The following is a 17,662-nucleotide window of genomic DNA, read 5'->3' as shown; positions in this document are numbered from 1 at the left end:
TATACAACACCAGTTCCTGTTTGCATTTTTTGAGACTTTTACGATCTTCAGCAGCCTTTAGAAGCTGTTCAGTTCGAAATTTCTCGAAGTCTTCCTTCAGCTTCATTCGTATGAGCTTGCAGAGAAGAGAGTACTCAAGCCTGTCACTGTCATTTCTTTTCATTTTCCTCCTCTTTTCCAATAAGGTCTTTGGTCTTTCATGCTCAGCTGATTTCACACACTGTTCCAGTCTCTTGCTGAAGTTCTCATAATCGTCGTTGCAGTTGTCCAGGAGGCTCCAGTCTTCCCTGGAAATGTTTTCCTTCAGGATTTCCTCGTCGAAAGCTACTGGTTGGTGCCTTCTGTTTGCCATATACAGCGCCTTTTTCTCCACCTTCACAGTGAATGTGAGTCTGGCTCTCAGTAGGCGATAACTACCGATGTTAAATGATGGCTCTACTGAAATATCCTTCACAATCTATCTATCAGAAAGTAATCGATTTCATTCTTTGTCTTCATGTTCGGTGCGATCCAAGTCCATCTCCTGTTGGCCTTCTTTCGGAACTAGGTGTTACCAATGAACATTCTCCTTGTCTCTGCCAGTATAGCTAGTCGTTCTCCTCACGCATTTCGTTCTCCGATACCGTACCTTCCTATGAACTTTTCGCCTTCTCTCCCTCTTCTAACCTTGTCATTAAAATCTCCCATCGCAGCTACAGACTACTTCAAAAAAATGGCCTGATATGTACCCAAGAAGAAATCAAGAGGTTGTGACAGTAGCAGATGTCCAAGTGAATGAACTTTTTACCAGATTTGGAGTCCCACGTGAGTTACACACCAATTAAGGGAGAAACTTTGAATCCAAATTTTCATCTCATGTTTGTGAGATTGTAGGGATCCACAAAACTCACACCATCCTAATACACCCACAATTTGATGGGACCGTGGAAAGGTTCAATAGGACATTGGAATTTCAGCTGGCTACCTTTGTAGAACATCACCAAAGGGACTGGGACAAGCATTTTCCATTCCTTTTGGTAGCTTATAGAACAGCAGCCTATGAGAGTACAAAGTATAGTACAGCACTTCTCACACTGAACCTCTCATGTGGAGTTCCTGAAGAGGAACAATTTAAATCATTTGGACTATGTAGAAACCCTACAGTCCGAAACTGAAAAAATCTCACACCTTTGCTAGAGAAAATTTGATGATAGCCTCTGATAAAATGAAAAGTTTCTTTGACATGTGCTCATATGGGGAAACTTTCAAAAGAGGGGACCTAGTCTAGCTTCACAACCCTGGGAGAAAGAAGAAGAGGAGCCCTAACCTGGATAAACCTTGGAAGGGAACCTATAGAGTACTGACCTAAACAAATGAAGTGATGTATAGGATACAGCTGCATCCCAGGACTAAACACACAGTTATCCATAAGGACCATCTGAAAAGGTACTAGTGGGACAAGATCTTAGTGTGGCTGCCCCTGAATCAGAGAATGTAGCTGTAGAAACTGAGGCTGCAAACATTGTCACAGAGCTGCATTCCCCATTGGAAGGGAATGGGCAGGGACTGTCACAGCCAGAAGATTCCACAGAAACAAAAATTTTGCCTCATGGACTCCCTGAGAGAGTTCCCCTCTGGTGGCTGAAAGAAAATAAAGAAGGGAGCAAAAAGTTCCAAAGAGCTTAGGATGGGAGTAAAACTTTTTGGTGATGTGAAAATATCCTCATAGACACTGGCCACTTGTAGATAGTGACACTTATATCACTTCTAAAGTGAAATTGGAGTGCATGTGTGGATTTTAGAGCCCTTTGAAATACTGGCTTTAACTAGAAGCCTTGGTTTCAGGATGAAACTTCCAAAAGGAGCCCTTGCCCAGTACAGACAGACAGCAACTAACATGCACAACACATTCTCAGAAAGCTGCTGTGGGTGGGACTTGAATTTACAGTACATAGATGCTTCTCAGTTTCAATGGCCACAACATGTCACCTAGAAAAACACAGTTAATCTGATTTTAGGCTGCCAGCAAACACTTTCGTTTACATGAGAGCCCTAGTTTTCCTGCCCATGCACATTTCACTTTCTTTGGAGAATCAGTTTGGCTTGGCCCATGATGGAGTTCTCAATTTTACTCTCAATAACTTTCCCAAATAAGAGCTAGAAGACTTCGATGTCATGTGATATCTTGGGAAACCTGTGCTAAAATGACCCCATATTTACATCACTAACCCTATTGCAGACTCCTATGAGGCACGCTACTTTCAAGAAAATCCAAGTCAGCATGTCGATTTTAGAGTGCTGAGGACTGGTCTACACTGGGGGGGATCGATCTAAGTTACGCAACTTCAACTACATGAATAACGTAGCTGAAGTCGATGTACTTAGATCTACTTACCACGGTGTCATCACTGTGGTAAGTCGATGGCTGACACTCCCCCGTTGACTCTGCCTGCGTCTTTCGCCCTGGTGGAGTACCGGAGTCGATGGGAGAGCGTTCGGCGGTCGATTTATTGCATCTAGACTAGATGCGATAAATTGACCCACTACTGGATCGCTGCCCGTTGATCCAACTGGTAATGTAGACAAGCCCTTAGAAGAATAATATGTGTAACAGTAAGCAGCTCTCAACCTTAACTACAGCAGAGCTACTGTTCTATTCTAATGTTGTTTACCATACTTTGGATGTTGTTAAAATACTTTGCATTTCGATCATTTCAATGATTTGTCATTCCTTCAACACTGGAAATAATTAAACCAGTTATTTGTAAACTAATTCATATATTTAATGTGGTGTGGGAAAGGGATTATTCCTTTCTCTGCTACATCCCCTATTCTCCAAGGTGCCTGCTAACACCAGTATCTCTTTCCTGCAGAGCAACTAATATAGTAAATGGAATGCACAAGGCCTGTAGAAGGTGGGAAGACTGTGGGTCTTGGGGGCAGTGGGCATGGCATGGCTGCAGAACTGGGGCATTCCACATCTCCAAAAGACCTTAATAGCTCATTGGAGCCCCCCAATCCCGACTACACCTGCCCACCACTATAGGGAGCTTGAAGCTGTAGAAAGCTTTCTAGTTATTGCAGTCATTGATAAATGAAATGGTTTCCAGGGGATGAATAAAACAATCTGAATTTCTGATTTTTCTCAGGGCAACACTAAGGGACCAAAGGGAAGAGATTTGAGGCCCTTAACTTTAAATTTCCAGACCGTCCAAGGACTGGGTTTCTTGTAGATTTAACTTTAACTCTGAATTTCCTGTGTTTAAACTGTATTTTGAAGATCTCTGTGAGGTCTGTTTTATTTTATTTCTTAGATGTACCTATTCTCAGTTCCTTCCAGATAAAATTGTGTCTTAGTTCCTTTGACAGGGAATTTCAAAGTCAATGGACCTGATCACCCCATCACAGCCATTGCTGGTAAGGAAATTGTGTTACCCTGTCACCTGTTGCCCAGGATGAGCGCGGAAAACATGGAGGTGAGATGGTACCGGACTCAGTTCCTTGAAGTTATACATCTATATCGGGATGGAATAGATCACTATGAAAAGCAGATTCCAGCATATCAGGGAAGGACAGAGCTTCTGAGAGATGGTATTGCCGATGGAAACATTGCATTGAGAATATACAGAATCACACCTGCTGATGAAGGACACTACAGCTGTTTCATCCAATCAAGTACATTTTATGGAGAAGCTATGTTGGAGCTCAAAGTAGCAGGTTAGTCAATATTTGGATTTCCCAATAGGAGAAGTAAATTAAACTGTTTGACTCAGTAAAGGCCCATTCAGTCAGTTTCACAAGTTACAAACTTAGGCTGGAAACCTGGCCCCATTGAAGTCAGTGATAAAATTCCTATTGACTTCAACGGGGTCAGGATTTCACCTGTCATTTCAGTTGCGGATTTTCCTGCCGCTTTATTATTCTCTGTCTGTGAAAGTTTGTTTGTAATAATTCCTGAATTAGCTGAAATTCATTCAATTAAGAAATGAAATCTGTTTAATCACAAAATGATTGCATTTCTATGAAAGCTGCATGATTGCAGCCACCATTTCAGAAATCATTTAATGGGATTATTAAAGGGGAGGAGATCGACGAGACAGAATGGAGGACAGCAACACAGGAAAGGGATCAGAAGGGAAATGGAGAAGGAAGATGAATAAGACCCACCACATCACCCCGGTGTGGGCCTAGCTCGCAGAGGCTGCAAGAAACAGACCTCTGCCACCTGTATGAAAAACAGGTGAGCTGTGGGTCCCATGGGCACCCCTGTATTATGAATTCACGTGCAGGTCTCCACAGGGATGGAGGCCTCGGTGAGGATGGTAGCATTGTCAAGAGAGGGAAAGTGACATTTCTTTCAGATGATCAGCAGCAACAACAGGATGTGTTGTCTGTAGGGACTCACGTGGTGCCATTTCTGTGGAGCAGGACAAGCTGCTCTCTTTGGAGAACCACTGGTGTTGCTCCTCTACTCACAGCCTGTGTACAGAGGAGTGGTGGGCCCTTTAGTGGATGAGGAAGGAACTCATTGGGAGGGTGCTGTCGTGTTCTGGAGTCATGTCATGTTTTATTCATGTACACATTTATGATTTGTAGACAGCAGTTGTACATGTAAGAAATTATTTTAAAGAACAAGTCCAAAGGTGGTGGCATTGCTGTGTGGTATAGCATGTAGGACACTGGTCTGAGACTCAGAAAATCTGAGTTCTGTTCCCTAGTCTATTACAGACCTACTGTGTGACCCTGGGAAGTCACTTTCCTTCTCTGTGCCTCGGTTTCCCCAACCGTCCTTTGTTTGATTTTTGTCTTAGGAAAGAAAAAGAGAAAACATCAGATTTACTATTAACTTTAGACTGGAGATTTGCTCTAATCAGATATTTCAGAGGAACACCATTTAGCATAAACCACTTTGTTTAAATATTTACTTCATAACATGATTTTTAACTCAATCTTTCAGCTGGTTTTATGACACAGCAGAACAATACTTGTCAGTGTCAGCACAAAATAATACTTGTCAGTGTCTTATGGATTCTCTGTGACTCTGGCAGCAAATCACTAGGTATAGATAAAGATCCTCTTATTTGATCAGTCATCTTGTCCAGAAACAGAACTTCTTGGGCTGTAGCCAAACCAACTGAATTCAAATTAACTTCCTGTGATTTGAACAAATGTCTGTGATTATGTCTGAACATCTCTTCACTGTCTGGGTCTGTATCACATAGGATAGGGGTGGGTACAATGTATCTTTGACAGGATCAGACTGTCAGGGACCATTTGGGTTCTATATGTGCACTCTCCTTCCTGCAGCAAAGGTAGAGGTTTGAGTGTTCTTTAATATGTGGACTGGCAAACCTGCTCTTCAGTTGGGCACTTCCACCAGGGCAGAACAGCATCTCTCTGGCCCTGTTCTGGCAGTTTTCTACTCCTGAGTGTCTGGAATGATTTATGTGCCTGAGTCCCAGTTTTAGGCATAACTGTGATCTTGCAAACTCCCACTTAGCTGCTAACCATGTAGGCACCTAAATCTCTGCTCTAAATGTTCCCTAGGTGTATGAAGTGGGAATATTTTTTTACTATTCCTGTGCATGACTTGGTTTCCCTCTGTAATTTGCATTGGTACCCAGTGGGTGCAAAAGGGTTAAAAAGCTGCTCGGGGGGGGGCGGGGAGGGGGAGCAGGAGATGTAAGGTGTTGTATCGTGTAACTGTCCAGGGAGGTATAAAAGGGTCATTAAATGACTGGTTGAAATCAACCCAATGACTGGACAATTAAAACCTAACAGTAAGCTCCAACAGACATCTTGCATCTGAAGAAGTGAGGTTCTTACCCACGAAAGCTTATGCTCCCTATACTTCTGTTAGTCTCAAAGGTGCCACAGGACCCTCTGTTGCCTCCAACAGACAGAGCATGTGAACTCAGCTTGGGGCTGCAGGAATTGGACAATGCACCAGAAAGTGTCAAGTGAGGGAAAAGAGTTGGTTTTGGAGGGACTCAGTAGCTCTCACATGGGACTGATAAAGAGGAGAGCCAAAGGAAAAAAAACAAAAGTCCACAGCAGCGTGGCTAGATTTAGCACTGGCTTGGCCAGAATGGTCTGTCTTAACATTTGCTTCTCTGTGCTAACCTAAGGACTTCTACATGCTGTGCTCCAGCTGACTAATAAACCCTATTCTGTTTTGAAAAAGCTGCTGAGTATCATTGCAAATACTTGCTGAGGTTCACTGGCCACTGAGTAGTGTAATAGCCCTGGTCTACACTACGAGTTTAGGTTGAATTTAGCAGCGTTAGATTGATTTAACTCTGCACCCATCCACACGACAAAGCCATTTTTGTTGACTTAAAGGGCTCTTAAAATTGATTTCTATACTCTTCCCTGACGAGGGTATTAGCGCTGAAATCGACCCTGCTGGGTTGAATTTGGGGTAGTGTGGACACAATTTAACGGTATTGGCCTCCAGGAGCTATCCCAGAGTGCTCCATTGTAACCACTCTGGACAGCACTCTCAACTCAGATGCACCCGGCAGGTAGACAGGAAAAGCCCCACAAACTTTTGAATTTCATTTCCTGTTTGGCCAGCGTGGCGAGCTGATCAGCACAGGTGACCAAGCAGAACTCATCAGCCCAGGTGACCATGCAGTCCCAGAATCGCAAAAGAGCTCTAGCATGGACTGAACGGTAGGTACTGGATCTGATCGCTATTTGGGGAGATGAATCCGTGCTATCAGAACTCCATTTCAAAAGACGAAATGCCGGAATATTTGAAAAAATCTCCAAGGGCATGAAGGAGAGAGGCTATAACAGGGATCCGCAGCAGAGCCGCGTAAAACTTAAGGAGCTCAGGCAAGCCTACCAAAGAACTAGAGAGGCAAACGGCTGCTTTGGGTCAGAGCCCCTTCTATGATGAGCTGCATGCCATTCTAGGGGGTGCCCCTACAACTACCCCATCCCTGTGCTTCCCTCCTCCTCCACCCCTCCCGGGCTACCTTGGCAGTTATCCCTCCATTTGTGTGACGAATTAATAAAGAATGCATGAATTTGAAACAACAATGACTTTATTGCCTCTACAAGCAGAAATCAAAGGGGGGAGGAGAGGGCGGTTATCTTACAGGGAAGTAGAGTGAACCAAGGGGGCGGGTTTTCATCAAGGAGAAACAAACAGAACTTTCACACCGTAGCCTGGCCGGTCATGAAGCTGGTTTTCAAAGCTTCTCTGATGCACAGCACACCCTGCTGTGCTCTTCTAACAGCCTTGGTGTCTGGCTGTGTGTAATCAGCAGCCAGGTGATTTGCCTCAACCTCCCACCCTGCCATAAACATCTCCCCCTTACTCTCGCAGATATTGTGGAGCACACAGAAGCAGTAATAATGATGGGAATATTGGTTTCGCCGAGGTCTAACAGAGTTAGTAAACTGTGCCAGCATGCTTTTAAACATCCAAAGGCACATTCTACCACCATTATGCACTTGCTCAGCTTATAGTTGAACTGCTCCTTACTACTGTCCAGGCTTCATGAGCCATGGGAGCAAGGGATACGCTGGGGTAGGTGCGACCATGTGGTGCTGCCGGCTGAGAGAGCAGCCTGAGGCAGAAGCCTCCAGCTGGCATGATATTCCAGGCAGTACTGTATCTCCATTAGACGAAACTTAAAGAAGAGAATGACCTGGAGTCATTCCCATTTTTGTCCAGGCGCCCCCGACCGACCTCACCGAGGCCAGCCAGGAGCACCCACGGGATGACTATGACGGTTAGCAGTCCTATTGCACCGTCTACCGTCTGCCATCCACAAGGCAAGGCAAGGGGATGCTGATGTGTAGCACTGCAGTATCGCGTCTGCCAGCAGCACCCAGGAGACATATGGTGACAGTGAGCTGAGTAGGCTCCATGCTTGCCGTGGTATGTTGTCTGCACAGGTAATCCAGGAAAAAAGGCGAGAAACGATTTTTTGCCATTGCTTTCATGGAGGGAGGGAGGGAGGGGAGGCCTGATGACATGTACCCAGAACCACCCGCGACAATGTTTTTGCCCCGTCAGGCATTGGGAGCTCAACCCAGAATTCCAATTGATGGCGGAGACTGCGGGAACTGTGGGATAGCTACCACTGTGCAACGCACTGGAAGTTGACGCTAGCCTCGGTACCGTGGACGCACACTGCCAACTTAATGCGCTTAGTGGGGACACACACAATTGACTGTATCAAATCGATTTCTAAAAAATCGACTTCTATTAAATTGACCTAATTTCGTAGTGTAGACATACCCAAAGTCTCTGACCAGTTGAACTCTCTCTCAGTTGGACTTGCTGGGCAGAGCTCATAGCGTAAAGCATGAGTGCTGGAGCCCAGAGACTCAGATTCAAAAGCATGGAGATCTCAGGGCCTACCCTTAAGGAAGAGTAGGAGCCCTTGGGGGTTTGCCACACGAAAGGGGTTCCTCCAAGGGACTGTTTAAAAGCTGGGGTATAGTACAGATCCTGTGGTTCTGTGACATTAGGCACCTAAGTTTCTGCCTCTGAGCATGCACACTGCTGCCTCGGTCTAGGCCTCCAGGCACTTGTCTGCTACCAAATCCCCAGAGTGATCCACAAACTGGGGGAAGATATGCAGAGGAACACCTATTTTGCGTGCTGGGTCTGATCCAGTAGGCATGCTCTGAGCACACTGACCTCCATACAAAATGGCTCTGGGGGCAGTGTTCCCTCCCTTGGTAACTTTTAATTCAGGGGTTAGAGAACTGACTCAGGATGTGGGAGACCATGGTAATTCTCCCCCACCCAACCCCCCGAGAAGGGGAAGGGATTTGAACCACTCAACTATAGGATATTGAGACATGGGTCTTTCTGTTTCTCTGTCTCTCTTGTTGAAGCTGTTCCACTTTAATTAAATAATAATTGGGCTAATCACTAGTCCATTTAACTTGCTTAATTGTCCATGTATCGCAAAGTAATCTCATGTCACTTCCTTAATGTCTTTTAGATGTCTGTAATTTAGAACTTCTTAAAGTAGCATATCTGTTCAGATTGCTTTTTGTAGCTGGTGTAGGCTTTTTTCTGACACTGGTCTGTATGCATCCATAAATGCGGGTACTTCATCTTTGAGCTCATGGGTAGTTGAATGTGATGTTGGGCTCCATGATGGAGTATCTGCTACTACCAGTTTTTTCCCATGAACATATGTAGCAATTGGTTTTAAATTGCACTAACCTTATCAATAGACATTGGCATCTCAGTGATGCTTGATCCAGGATTACAAGTGATTTATGGACTCTTACTAGTGTAGCCTAATCCAATCCACACAGATATCTGTAGAAGTTCTCAGTGCCCATACGCTTGCCAGGCACTCCTTTTTAATCTGTGCATATAGTTTTTCTGCTTCTGTGAGTGTATGAGAGCAAAATGCAACTGGTTCCACTCAGATCCATGTTGTTGAATCGATACACCACCTAGGCCAGAGCTGCTTGCGTACACACTGATCATTGTGGGTTTGTTCACATCCTAGCATTTGGGAACTGGAGCGGTTGAGAATTTTTTTTTACATTTTTGAAGGCAATTTCTTGATTTGGCCCCCATAGAGAAGAAGTATTGGACTTTACCAGTTCATTCAGTGGTTTTGTCATTGTGGAAAGGTCTTGTAGGTATAGACCAAAGTAATTTGCCATCCTGAGTATGCTTCTCATTTCTGGTGCATTCATTTCTCAAATTTCTTTTATTTTTTCAGAGCTAACATTGATTCCATCTTTGTTTATTGTTTGTCCCAAAAACTCAATTTGGGTAGGCGGAAAACCCACATTTCCTTGTTTAGGTTCAGTCCACACTGATTAAGTTTAGAACTTCATTGAGGGTTTTGGTGCATTCTTCTATTGAAGACCCATATATCAAAATATCATCCATGAAGACTGCAGCTCCATTTGTGTTCATTAACATTTCTGCCATCTGTCTTGGGAAAATTTCAGGTGCACTGGTAATCCCTAAAGGTAATCTTTGAAAGCAAAATCTTCCAAAGGGTGAGATTAAAGTAGTCAGTTTAACGTACTCTTTGGCTAAAGAAATTTGCCACAATCCATTCAAGGCATCCAGCATGGAGAATTCTATAGCTCCTTTCACTTTGGGGAGGAAATCATACAGTGTTAGAAGGATATATTTTTCTCTTGCAATTGTTTCATTGTCTTTTTTAAGAGCCACACAGATTCATATTTGTTAATTTTCTTTATAACTGGTGCCACTGAGGCACACCATGCTGTTGGCTCAGAGATTTTCTCAAGTATGCTAATCTGTTAGTCTCTTGAACTCAGTTTCCACTTTATGAAGCAATGGGATAGGAATACTCTGAGGTGTATGTACTCTATAGGTTTCAGCCTTGTCTCTTAAGGTTAGTTGTCCTGATTTTCTTTCAGAAGTCCAATATTACCAAATAATCTGAGTTCTTCCAGCTGTCTCACTAGGCCCATCGTGGCTGCCACACTGTCTTTGAGAAGTTTGTTGGGTTTTGATCCTTTGATCACATAGAAAGACAAAGCCTTACACTCAGAGTGTAAGTTGTTTCTGTAGTGAACTGGCCCACACACTTCAGAGTACCCTCAGGGCTAGTCAGAGCCGTGTCATGTGATTTCAGCTCTGGGAGGGGCTGAAGGTAATTTTACATCCCTTCTGAGATGATTGTCACATCAGCTCCTGAGTCCGTTTTAAAGTCTATAGTGATTCTTGCCATGAATATTCATTTTGTCTCTCCAGGCAAGAGACACTTTCCACGGGGAGAGTGTAAAACTCCTTTCCTTGGGAAAATTTGAAACTATTGTACTCTTAGCTGAAATGGAGTTGGAGTGGGAATGTTTAAAAGATACTTTTCAAACATACTTATTGGTACTGACATGTCTTTGTGTAAAGCTGTTAATATTATTGTGACACAGAGGTCGATTTGTGGTTCACTAATCTGTGTCAGCAGCTCTTCTCAGGCCTGACATGCTCACTATACCTAACATACTCTTGTCATAATCTGTATCTAAAAGGTGGCCTGTAAGAAATCATTGGAAAATTGACTCACTGATCATTAATATCCTTGTATTATGTAAGCACAGGGTATGTAGAAAAAGTTATGAATATGTGCTAGAATTATGTTCTTAAAAGCAATGCATAAGCTCAATCTGCCCTGGATGAAGGAATGTGTATTTGTTTGTCTATTCACCCTGGTGTTCAGCCTCTCAAAAGTTCTTTCCCTTCCCAAATGGGCCATCGTGTGCTAACTTTTTGGGCACCACAAGCTGCTTCTAGGGGCCTTGAGGGCCCCTATCCTCACCAACTTGGGTTTCTCTGTACATCCTGCCCTCCTGTATAAAGAATTTACCTCTGATTTTGCTATTAGAAGCATCACTGTAAATAGCCGCCTTTATGCCTTCTAGAGAAGGGCAGCATCTTGCTCTGGGGCAAACATTGCTGTATTTGGGGTTACACCCAAAGCTGTCTCAGACAAAGAAGTTGATTACTCAATTAACCCCCACTAAATAAAATTATGCTGCCATAGAATGAGAGTGCGGTGCAATTGTGTGACCAGTCAAACAATTAAAACATTATCTGTTCAACAGAAAATTTATGATATTAACAGATCACTCTCTAAAGGTACCCGCTGTAGGCTGTTGCAGTGGAGCATAGCACTGCAGGAGTATGCGATGGAGACTGTGCACATCAAAGGGAACAAAAACATGGTAGCGGACACCCTGTCCAGAAAAGAGAGCCCAGAACCTAATGCCTGCAGAACAGTCAGTGGCTACTCCATCAATGTCCAGGGGGAGGTTTGAACAGAGACACCTTGGGAAAGGGTCCCCTGTTCTTTGCAAATAATCTCACCTTAGACTCGACAAACTCATTACACCAGATACATGGCTTGCAGGATATTTGATCCATAAAGAGTAACATGTAAGGTATCTGCTTACATGTAGGTCAGACAGCTCATAACTTGTCAAGATTCATAATCATTGTGAGATGCATGTATGAGTAATATTTAAAGAATAATGTTTTTGTTTTGAAAGTATGATTCATGGACTTGGAGTAGAGATTAGTCCCCAGGAGATAATGTGGCTCGGTATTGACCCATTCAGAGAGGAAGGAGTTGCCACGATGCTCTGTCTGGCCAGTGATGCACTACAGGGTTCAGTTGTGTAGCCTTGCTCAGTCTTAGGACTTTCAATGAGAAAACATCAGAGTCAACTACAAACAATTGAAACTTCTTCAAAGTAAAAAGGGAACATTGCAACAGGAGTCTGGTTCACCTTCTCTGTGAATAGAAACAAAAGACTGAGTCTAACAGAGGAGGGGATCAGGGGTGGCCAACCTGTGGCTCCAGAACCACATGTGGCTCTTCAGAAGTTAATATGCGGCCCCTTGTATAAGCACCGACTCGGGGCTGGAGCTACAGGTGCCAACTTTCCAACGTGCCGGGGGGTGCTCACAGCTCAACCCCTGGCTCTGCCACACGCCCTGCCTGCACTCCATCCCTTCCCACCCCTTCCCCTGAGCCTGCCATGCCCTCACTCCTCCTCCACCCCCCCCCCCCCAGCTTCCTGCATACCACAAAACAGCTGATGGGGAGGGAGGGGGAGGCGCTGATCAGCAGAGCTGTCGGTAGGTGGGAGGCCCTGGGAGCGGGGTGTGGGAGCTGATGGGGGGGCGGGGGGTGCTGACGTATTACTGTGGCTCTTTGGCAATGTACATTGGTAAATTCTGGCTCCTTCTCAGGCTCAGGTTGGCAACCCCTGCTCTGGATCCTTTCCTTGAGGAAACCCTTTTTTGCAGCAGGGGTGATGTCATGAACTTTTGGATGCTGATTCTTGTGAAACTAGCCAGCTCTGCCAGAGAGTGAACTTGGTGGGAGAAACCTACTGTATGAGATAGGAAAGGTAATAAGTGTAGGCCCAGGTTAACCTTTTATGTCTTTTTGTTGTTGTTTTGTTTTGTTGTAACCAGTTGTTTCGATCACTGTCTCTCACTTCTAGTTAAATCTTTACACTTATTTAAGTAAAACGACTTCTGTTTTATTGTAAGTGCTTACAAGTGCTGTGTGATCTATGGGAGTGGAGATTTAAGGTAAAACTGGTAAACTGCTATTTTGGTTTCAGGGGATCTGGAATTTCTGTGGATATCCAGTGTCAGGGGCTGGATATCCCAAGGGTGTGATTCAAAGGGACTCAGGGATTGGGGTGCACCTATTGTTAACCTGACAGGCGAAGACAAGGCTGGCATTGCCTAGACAAGATTGCTTGAGAGGCTGGAAGGCTGATGGTGTTAGCAAGCTGACACCTAGCCAGGCCCAGGCAACTCCCTCACACTGGAGGCGGGGACTAACCAGAGGACTCACTGTCGTAGGTACCCGGAGAACCATCACAATATCCCACCAGCTAGTTTAGGTGGCTCCTTGCCTAACACACTGGTTTTGTGGATCCCATTCCCAGGCTTCATCTTTCCTCTTTCATTGTATAACAAACCTGGGTGCCTAACTAATGCTCTGTGGATACCAGATTTTCTAGGCACTAAAAAGTTAGGATTTGCAACACCGAAGTCCATGTGTGGATCCAGGTTGAAATGACTTTAGGGCTGATGGCTGTAAGGCTCCATGTGAGCTCTATCTTAACTATGGATCTCTCAGTGGACTTGCACAGATCCACTGTCTCCAAGGCCCATGTGGGGGAGTGGGGAGAGGAGTATGGTGCATGTTCTCTCTTCCCCCTACTCTCCAATAGGAACCATGGAATAATCCCACACCAATTAGAACAGGGCAGGCCTAAGTGTTCCAGCCCTCGGACTCTAGCACACAGAGCTGTTGGCTCTGGTTAAATCTTGTTCTCTCTTTAGAACAAGCTGGTCACACTGAAATAAGCTTCCAGGTTTTGAGTTTATGTAATCTGGCACCTAGGAAGAGAGAGAGTGAGAGGACTATGGCCCTGTTCCTCTGTGATACCATCACAATTCAGTGTTCAGAGCATTGCATGTGTCCATGAGGAACTGGGCTGCAGAAAGAGAATTGACGTTTTCCTGCTATTGAAGATTTAAACTCTCACCCTCTATGCAGCGTATTCATAAAAATGAATGTCTGGAGTTAACACAGGTTTATTCCATTCTTGTCCAGGTTTTGGTTCTGACCCTCGCATTTTGGTTGAGGGTTACCAGGATGGAGGGATTCGGGTGGTATGTGAATCTGCTGGATGGTACCCTGAGCCTGAGGCACAATGGAGAGATCACCATGGGCAGCTCTTAGCATCATCTTCTGAAACAAAATCCAAAGATGCCAATGGCCTGTTTCAAATGCAAATTTCCATTGTTGCAATAGAAAATTCCAACAGAGACTTGTCCTGTTTTGTCACGAACCCTCGCCTCAACCAGGAGAAAGAGTCAACGATTTACATAACAGGTCAGTGCCCATCCAAACTACCCATAAAATGAAATATGGCAAACATTGGTGGGAAGTATGTCCTTTTGTGTTCTTGTTGCTGACTCCTCTTTATATTCCTTTACTCTGGGTAGTACCCAGGTTCCTTTGTTTTCTGCAGAGCTTCTTTATTACACACAGAATCTACATTGGTGTAAAAGCAACACTAATGGCCCCATTATGCTACCCAGATTTCGGTAAAACTTCCACTGGCTTAGTTGATCAGACCCTAAGGGTCATCTTAATTGCAGAGCTGTTACTTTGGCATTTCCCCTAGTGCACCTCCTGTCCACACACAAACCCCTTCTTATCCAGGTTTAGTGCTGCTTCACACCCAGGCTCATTGGCCCAGCTGGGGGTACACCGGCTAGAGCCGGGGATGCCATTTTCACTTGGTCTGGAACTTGCCACTTTGCTGATAGTTTCCCCCATGTCTCATCACAATTCACCTCCGCCCCATATTCCCAGAAGGACAGACAAGTTCTTCCACAATTCATTGGGAAAGAATCATAAAGCAGTTCTGTTTGCTGCAATACTAAGAACCATGGGATATACTCCTAGAAGTCCAAGCAATACACAGGGTACGTCTACACTACCTGCCGGACCGGCGGGTAGCAATTGATCTATTGGGGATCGATTTTATTGCGTGTAGTGTAGACACGATAAATTTATCCCTGATCGCTCTCCCGTCGACTGCTGAACTCCAGCTCGGCGAGAGGCGGAAGCAAAGTCGATGGGGGAGCTGCAGCGCACCATGAGGACGCGAAGTAAGTAATTTTAATTCGATCTAAGATACGTCGACTTCAACTATGCTGTTCTCGTAGCTGAAGTTGCGTATCTTAGACTGATTCCTCCCTCCCCGCCCCACAGTGTAGACCAGCCCACAGGGGTGAATACAGCACCAGTGAGGAGCTAGAACTTGGGTAGGCCTTTATAGTGTGGCTGCTCACACCCAGGCTAGACTAGAGAAGGCTGGCAAGTAGCTATAAGAAATGAAACAGCCACTGGGAGTGGAATAGGCTCCAGTGATAAGCCCTGAAAAAAGGGCAGGTTCTGGACTTCCAGGGAGGGAGAGAGCCCTGGGAGGTGTTCAGTTAAGGTACAAAGCTGGGGAAACAAAGTAGCAGAAAGGCATGACAAGCCAAGCCTGAGGAGGGTGAAAATTGCTTTGAGTTTGTACTTGTGGTTTGGGTTTTTTAGGGGACTCCAGGGAAGGGCTCTGAGAGTCCCAGCCCTGAGAGAAGGTGGGGGACTGAGAGAGGTTGCAGGGGAGAAGGCCTGAGAATGGCCACGGTAGGCTAGAATCCTGTGTAATGGGAGGGCCTGGATTACCCTACCAGTCACTTTTATCGAGACCTGTGGCTGCAGAGGGAGATAAGGATGACTGGAAGCCCTGACTCAAGGATGTGAAAAGACCATGGGGCACAGAGTTGGGGATGGAGACTTGAAATAAGGACACTGGACTTTTATTTGTGGAACTTTCTTACCCTGGAAGGGATGGATTAACCTTGTGACCTGGGTCACAGGAAAAGAGACCATCACACTGCTCGAGCAACTGTCGATGGGAATGCAGGGGGGGCAGAGGTGGAGAGCTGCTATGCCACAAGGAGAGCTGCTATGCCTGCAGTGAGTCCACTTATTCACAGATCCCTTTAGTGTGCAGGGCCCCAAGGACCCACAAACAGGCCTATTGCCTCCAGGACTCCAAAACTGGGCCTTTGGGTATCAGCAATCCCTGGCTCTCTCTCTGGGTCCTGTGGCGATTCCAGCTAGGCCAGACTCCTGTGGGAGGCTAGTACTGTGTCCCTTCAGGGTGAAATGGTCTCAATGAGTAGCTGCAGTGACATAAGCAACTTTTGCAAAATAAGGTAACAGTTTATTAGTCACCTGGCTGGCTACAGCATCTTTAGGCTAGCATAGAGAAGCAAAATTTAAGACAGAGTTCAGACTGACCAATGCCAGGGCTCCCCTGAGCCATGCTGCTTCAGGAACCAACTCTGCCTCTTCTTCTCTCTCTCTCTTTTTCTTTGTCTGTCAGTCCCAGGTGTGTGAACTCTGAGCTCAGCTCTCAACACAGCCCCACCTGACACCTTTTCCCTTTGTTCTCCCAGTTGGGGGCCTTTGCTCTGTGAAATCTCCTTCCTTTTGTCTGTTGGCCACTAGGTGTGAATGTCCTGGCCATTGGGATTTCCATTGTCTCTTTGGGTTCTTCCATTCACATGTGTAGACTTTATTCAGTTTGTTAATGACTCTGGTCTCCAGCCAGGCTGCTAGGTGAGTCAAACACTTCATCCCTTCCCTTTACATTCAATGCATAGCAGTACAAAGCCCAGAGGGAAAGTGAGCTGTGCATAGGAATCATAAAAATATTACCAAAATTCCCACATTCATCCCACTGATCAGCTCATTTAACTCTGCAGTGTAGACATGGTTAGGGCTGGTCTAGACTAGAAAATTAGATTGACCCTGCTACTTTGCTGCGGGGTGTGAAAAATCCACACCCCTAAGTGACATAATTAAACCAACCTAAGTCCTGATGTAGACACCACTAGATCGACAGAAGAATTCTTCCGTTGACCTACCTACTGCCCTTTAGGGAGGTGAATTTACTACATTAATGGGAGAACTCCTCCTACCCCTGTAATAAGTGCATACACTGCAGTGCTGCAGTTGTAGCATTTCAACCATAAACATAACCTAAGGGCTTGTCTACACTCAGGGCATGTCTACACTTACCTCCGGAGCGATCGATCCAGCGGGGGGTCGATTTATCGTGTCTAGCGAAGACGTGATAAATCGACCGCTGAGCGCTCTCCCATCGACTCTGGTACTCAACCTGGGCGAGAGGCGCAGGCAGAGTCGACGAGGGAGCATCAGCAGTCAACCTACCACAGTGAAGACACCATGGTAAGTAGATCTAAGTTACACTTCAGCTACGTTATTCACGTAGCTGAAGTCGACGTACTTAGATCGATTTCCGCTCCCCTCCGGTGTAGACCAGGCCTCAGGCCACATCTACACTACTACTTTTGTCAGTATCGCTTATGTCACCCAGTGGTGTGAAAAAACACCCCGCAAGCAACATAAGTTACACTGACCTAAACAGTGTGAACAGTGCTAGGTCAGCAGGAGAGCTTCTCCCACAACGTAGCTACCACTGCTTGTGGAGGTGATTTTATTATGTCTACAGGAAAGCTCTCTCCCATCAGCATAGAGCAGCTACACAAGCGATCTAACAGTGGCACTGTAAGCAGCTGTAAGCTCTCTAGTGT

General features: G+C 45.3%; 1 protein-coding gene across 14 annotated transcripts in view; it reads left to right on the top strand.

Moving 5' to 3' along the window:
• Positions 1-17,662, top strand: part of LOC101935884 (butyrophilin subfamily 1 member A1-like) — a 53,860-nt gene that overhangs the window by 18,425 nt on the left and 17,773 nt on the right. For 6 of the 14 annotated variants that reach the window (XM_065562459.1, XM_042845613.2, XM_065562460.1 and 3 more), the window contains exons 3-5: positions 693-804; positions 3,337-3,696; positions 14,091-14,372. In XM_065562459.1, the coding sequence (XP_065418531.1) occupies positions 693-804; positions 3,337-3,696; positions 14,091-14,372 (754 nt within the window). Of the gene's footprint in view, positions 1-692; positions 805-3,309; positions 3,697-14,090; positions 14,373-17,662 lie in introns of those variants that run through there. The other 8 variants (XM_065562461.1, XM_065562463.1, XM_065562462.1 and 5 more) reach the window with 5 other exon arrangements.

The sequence above is a fragment of the Chrysemys picta genome, chromosome 12 (genome assembly GCF_011386835.1).
Source record: "Chrysemys picta bellii isolate R12L10 chromosome 12, ASM1138683v2, whole genome shotgun sequence".
Classification (NCBI taxonomy): domain Eukaryota; kingdom Metazoa; phylum Chordata; order Testudines; family Emydidae; genus Chrysemys; species Chrysemys picta.
Note: the sequence above shows the minus strand (reverse complement) of the source record. Positions and strands in the feature narration are given on the sequence as shown.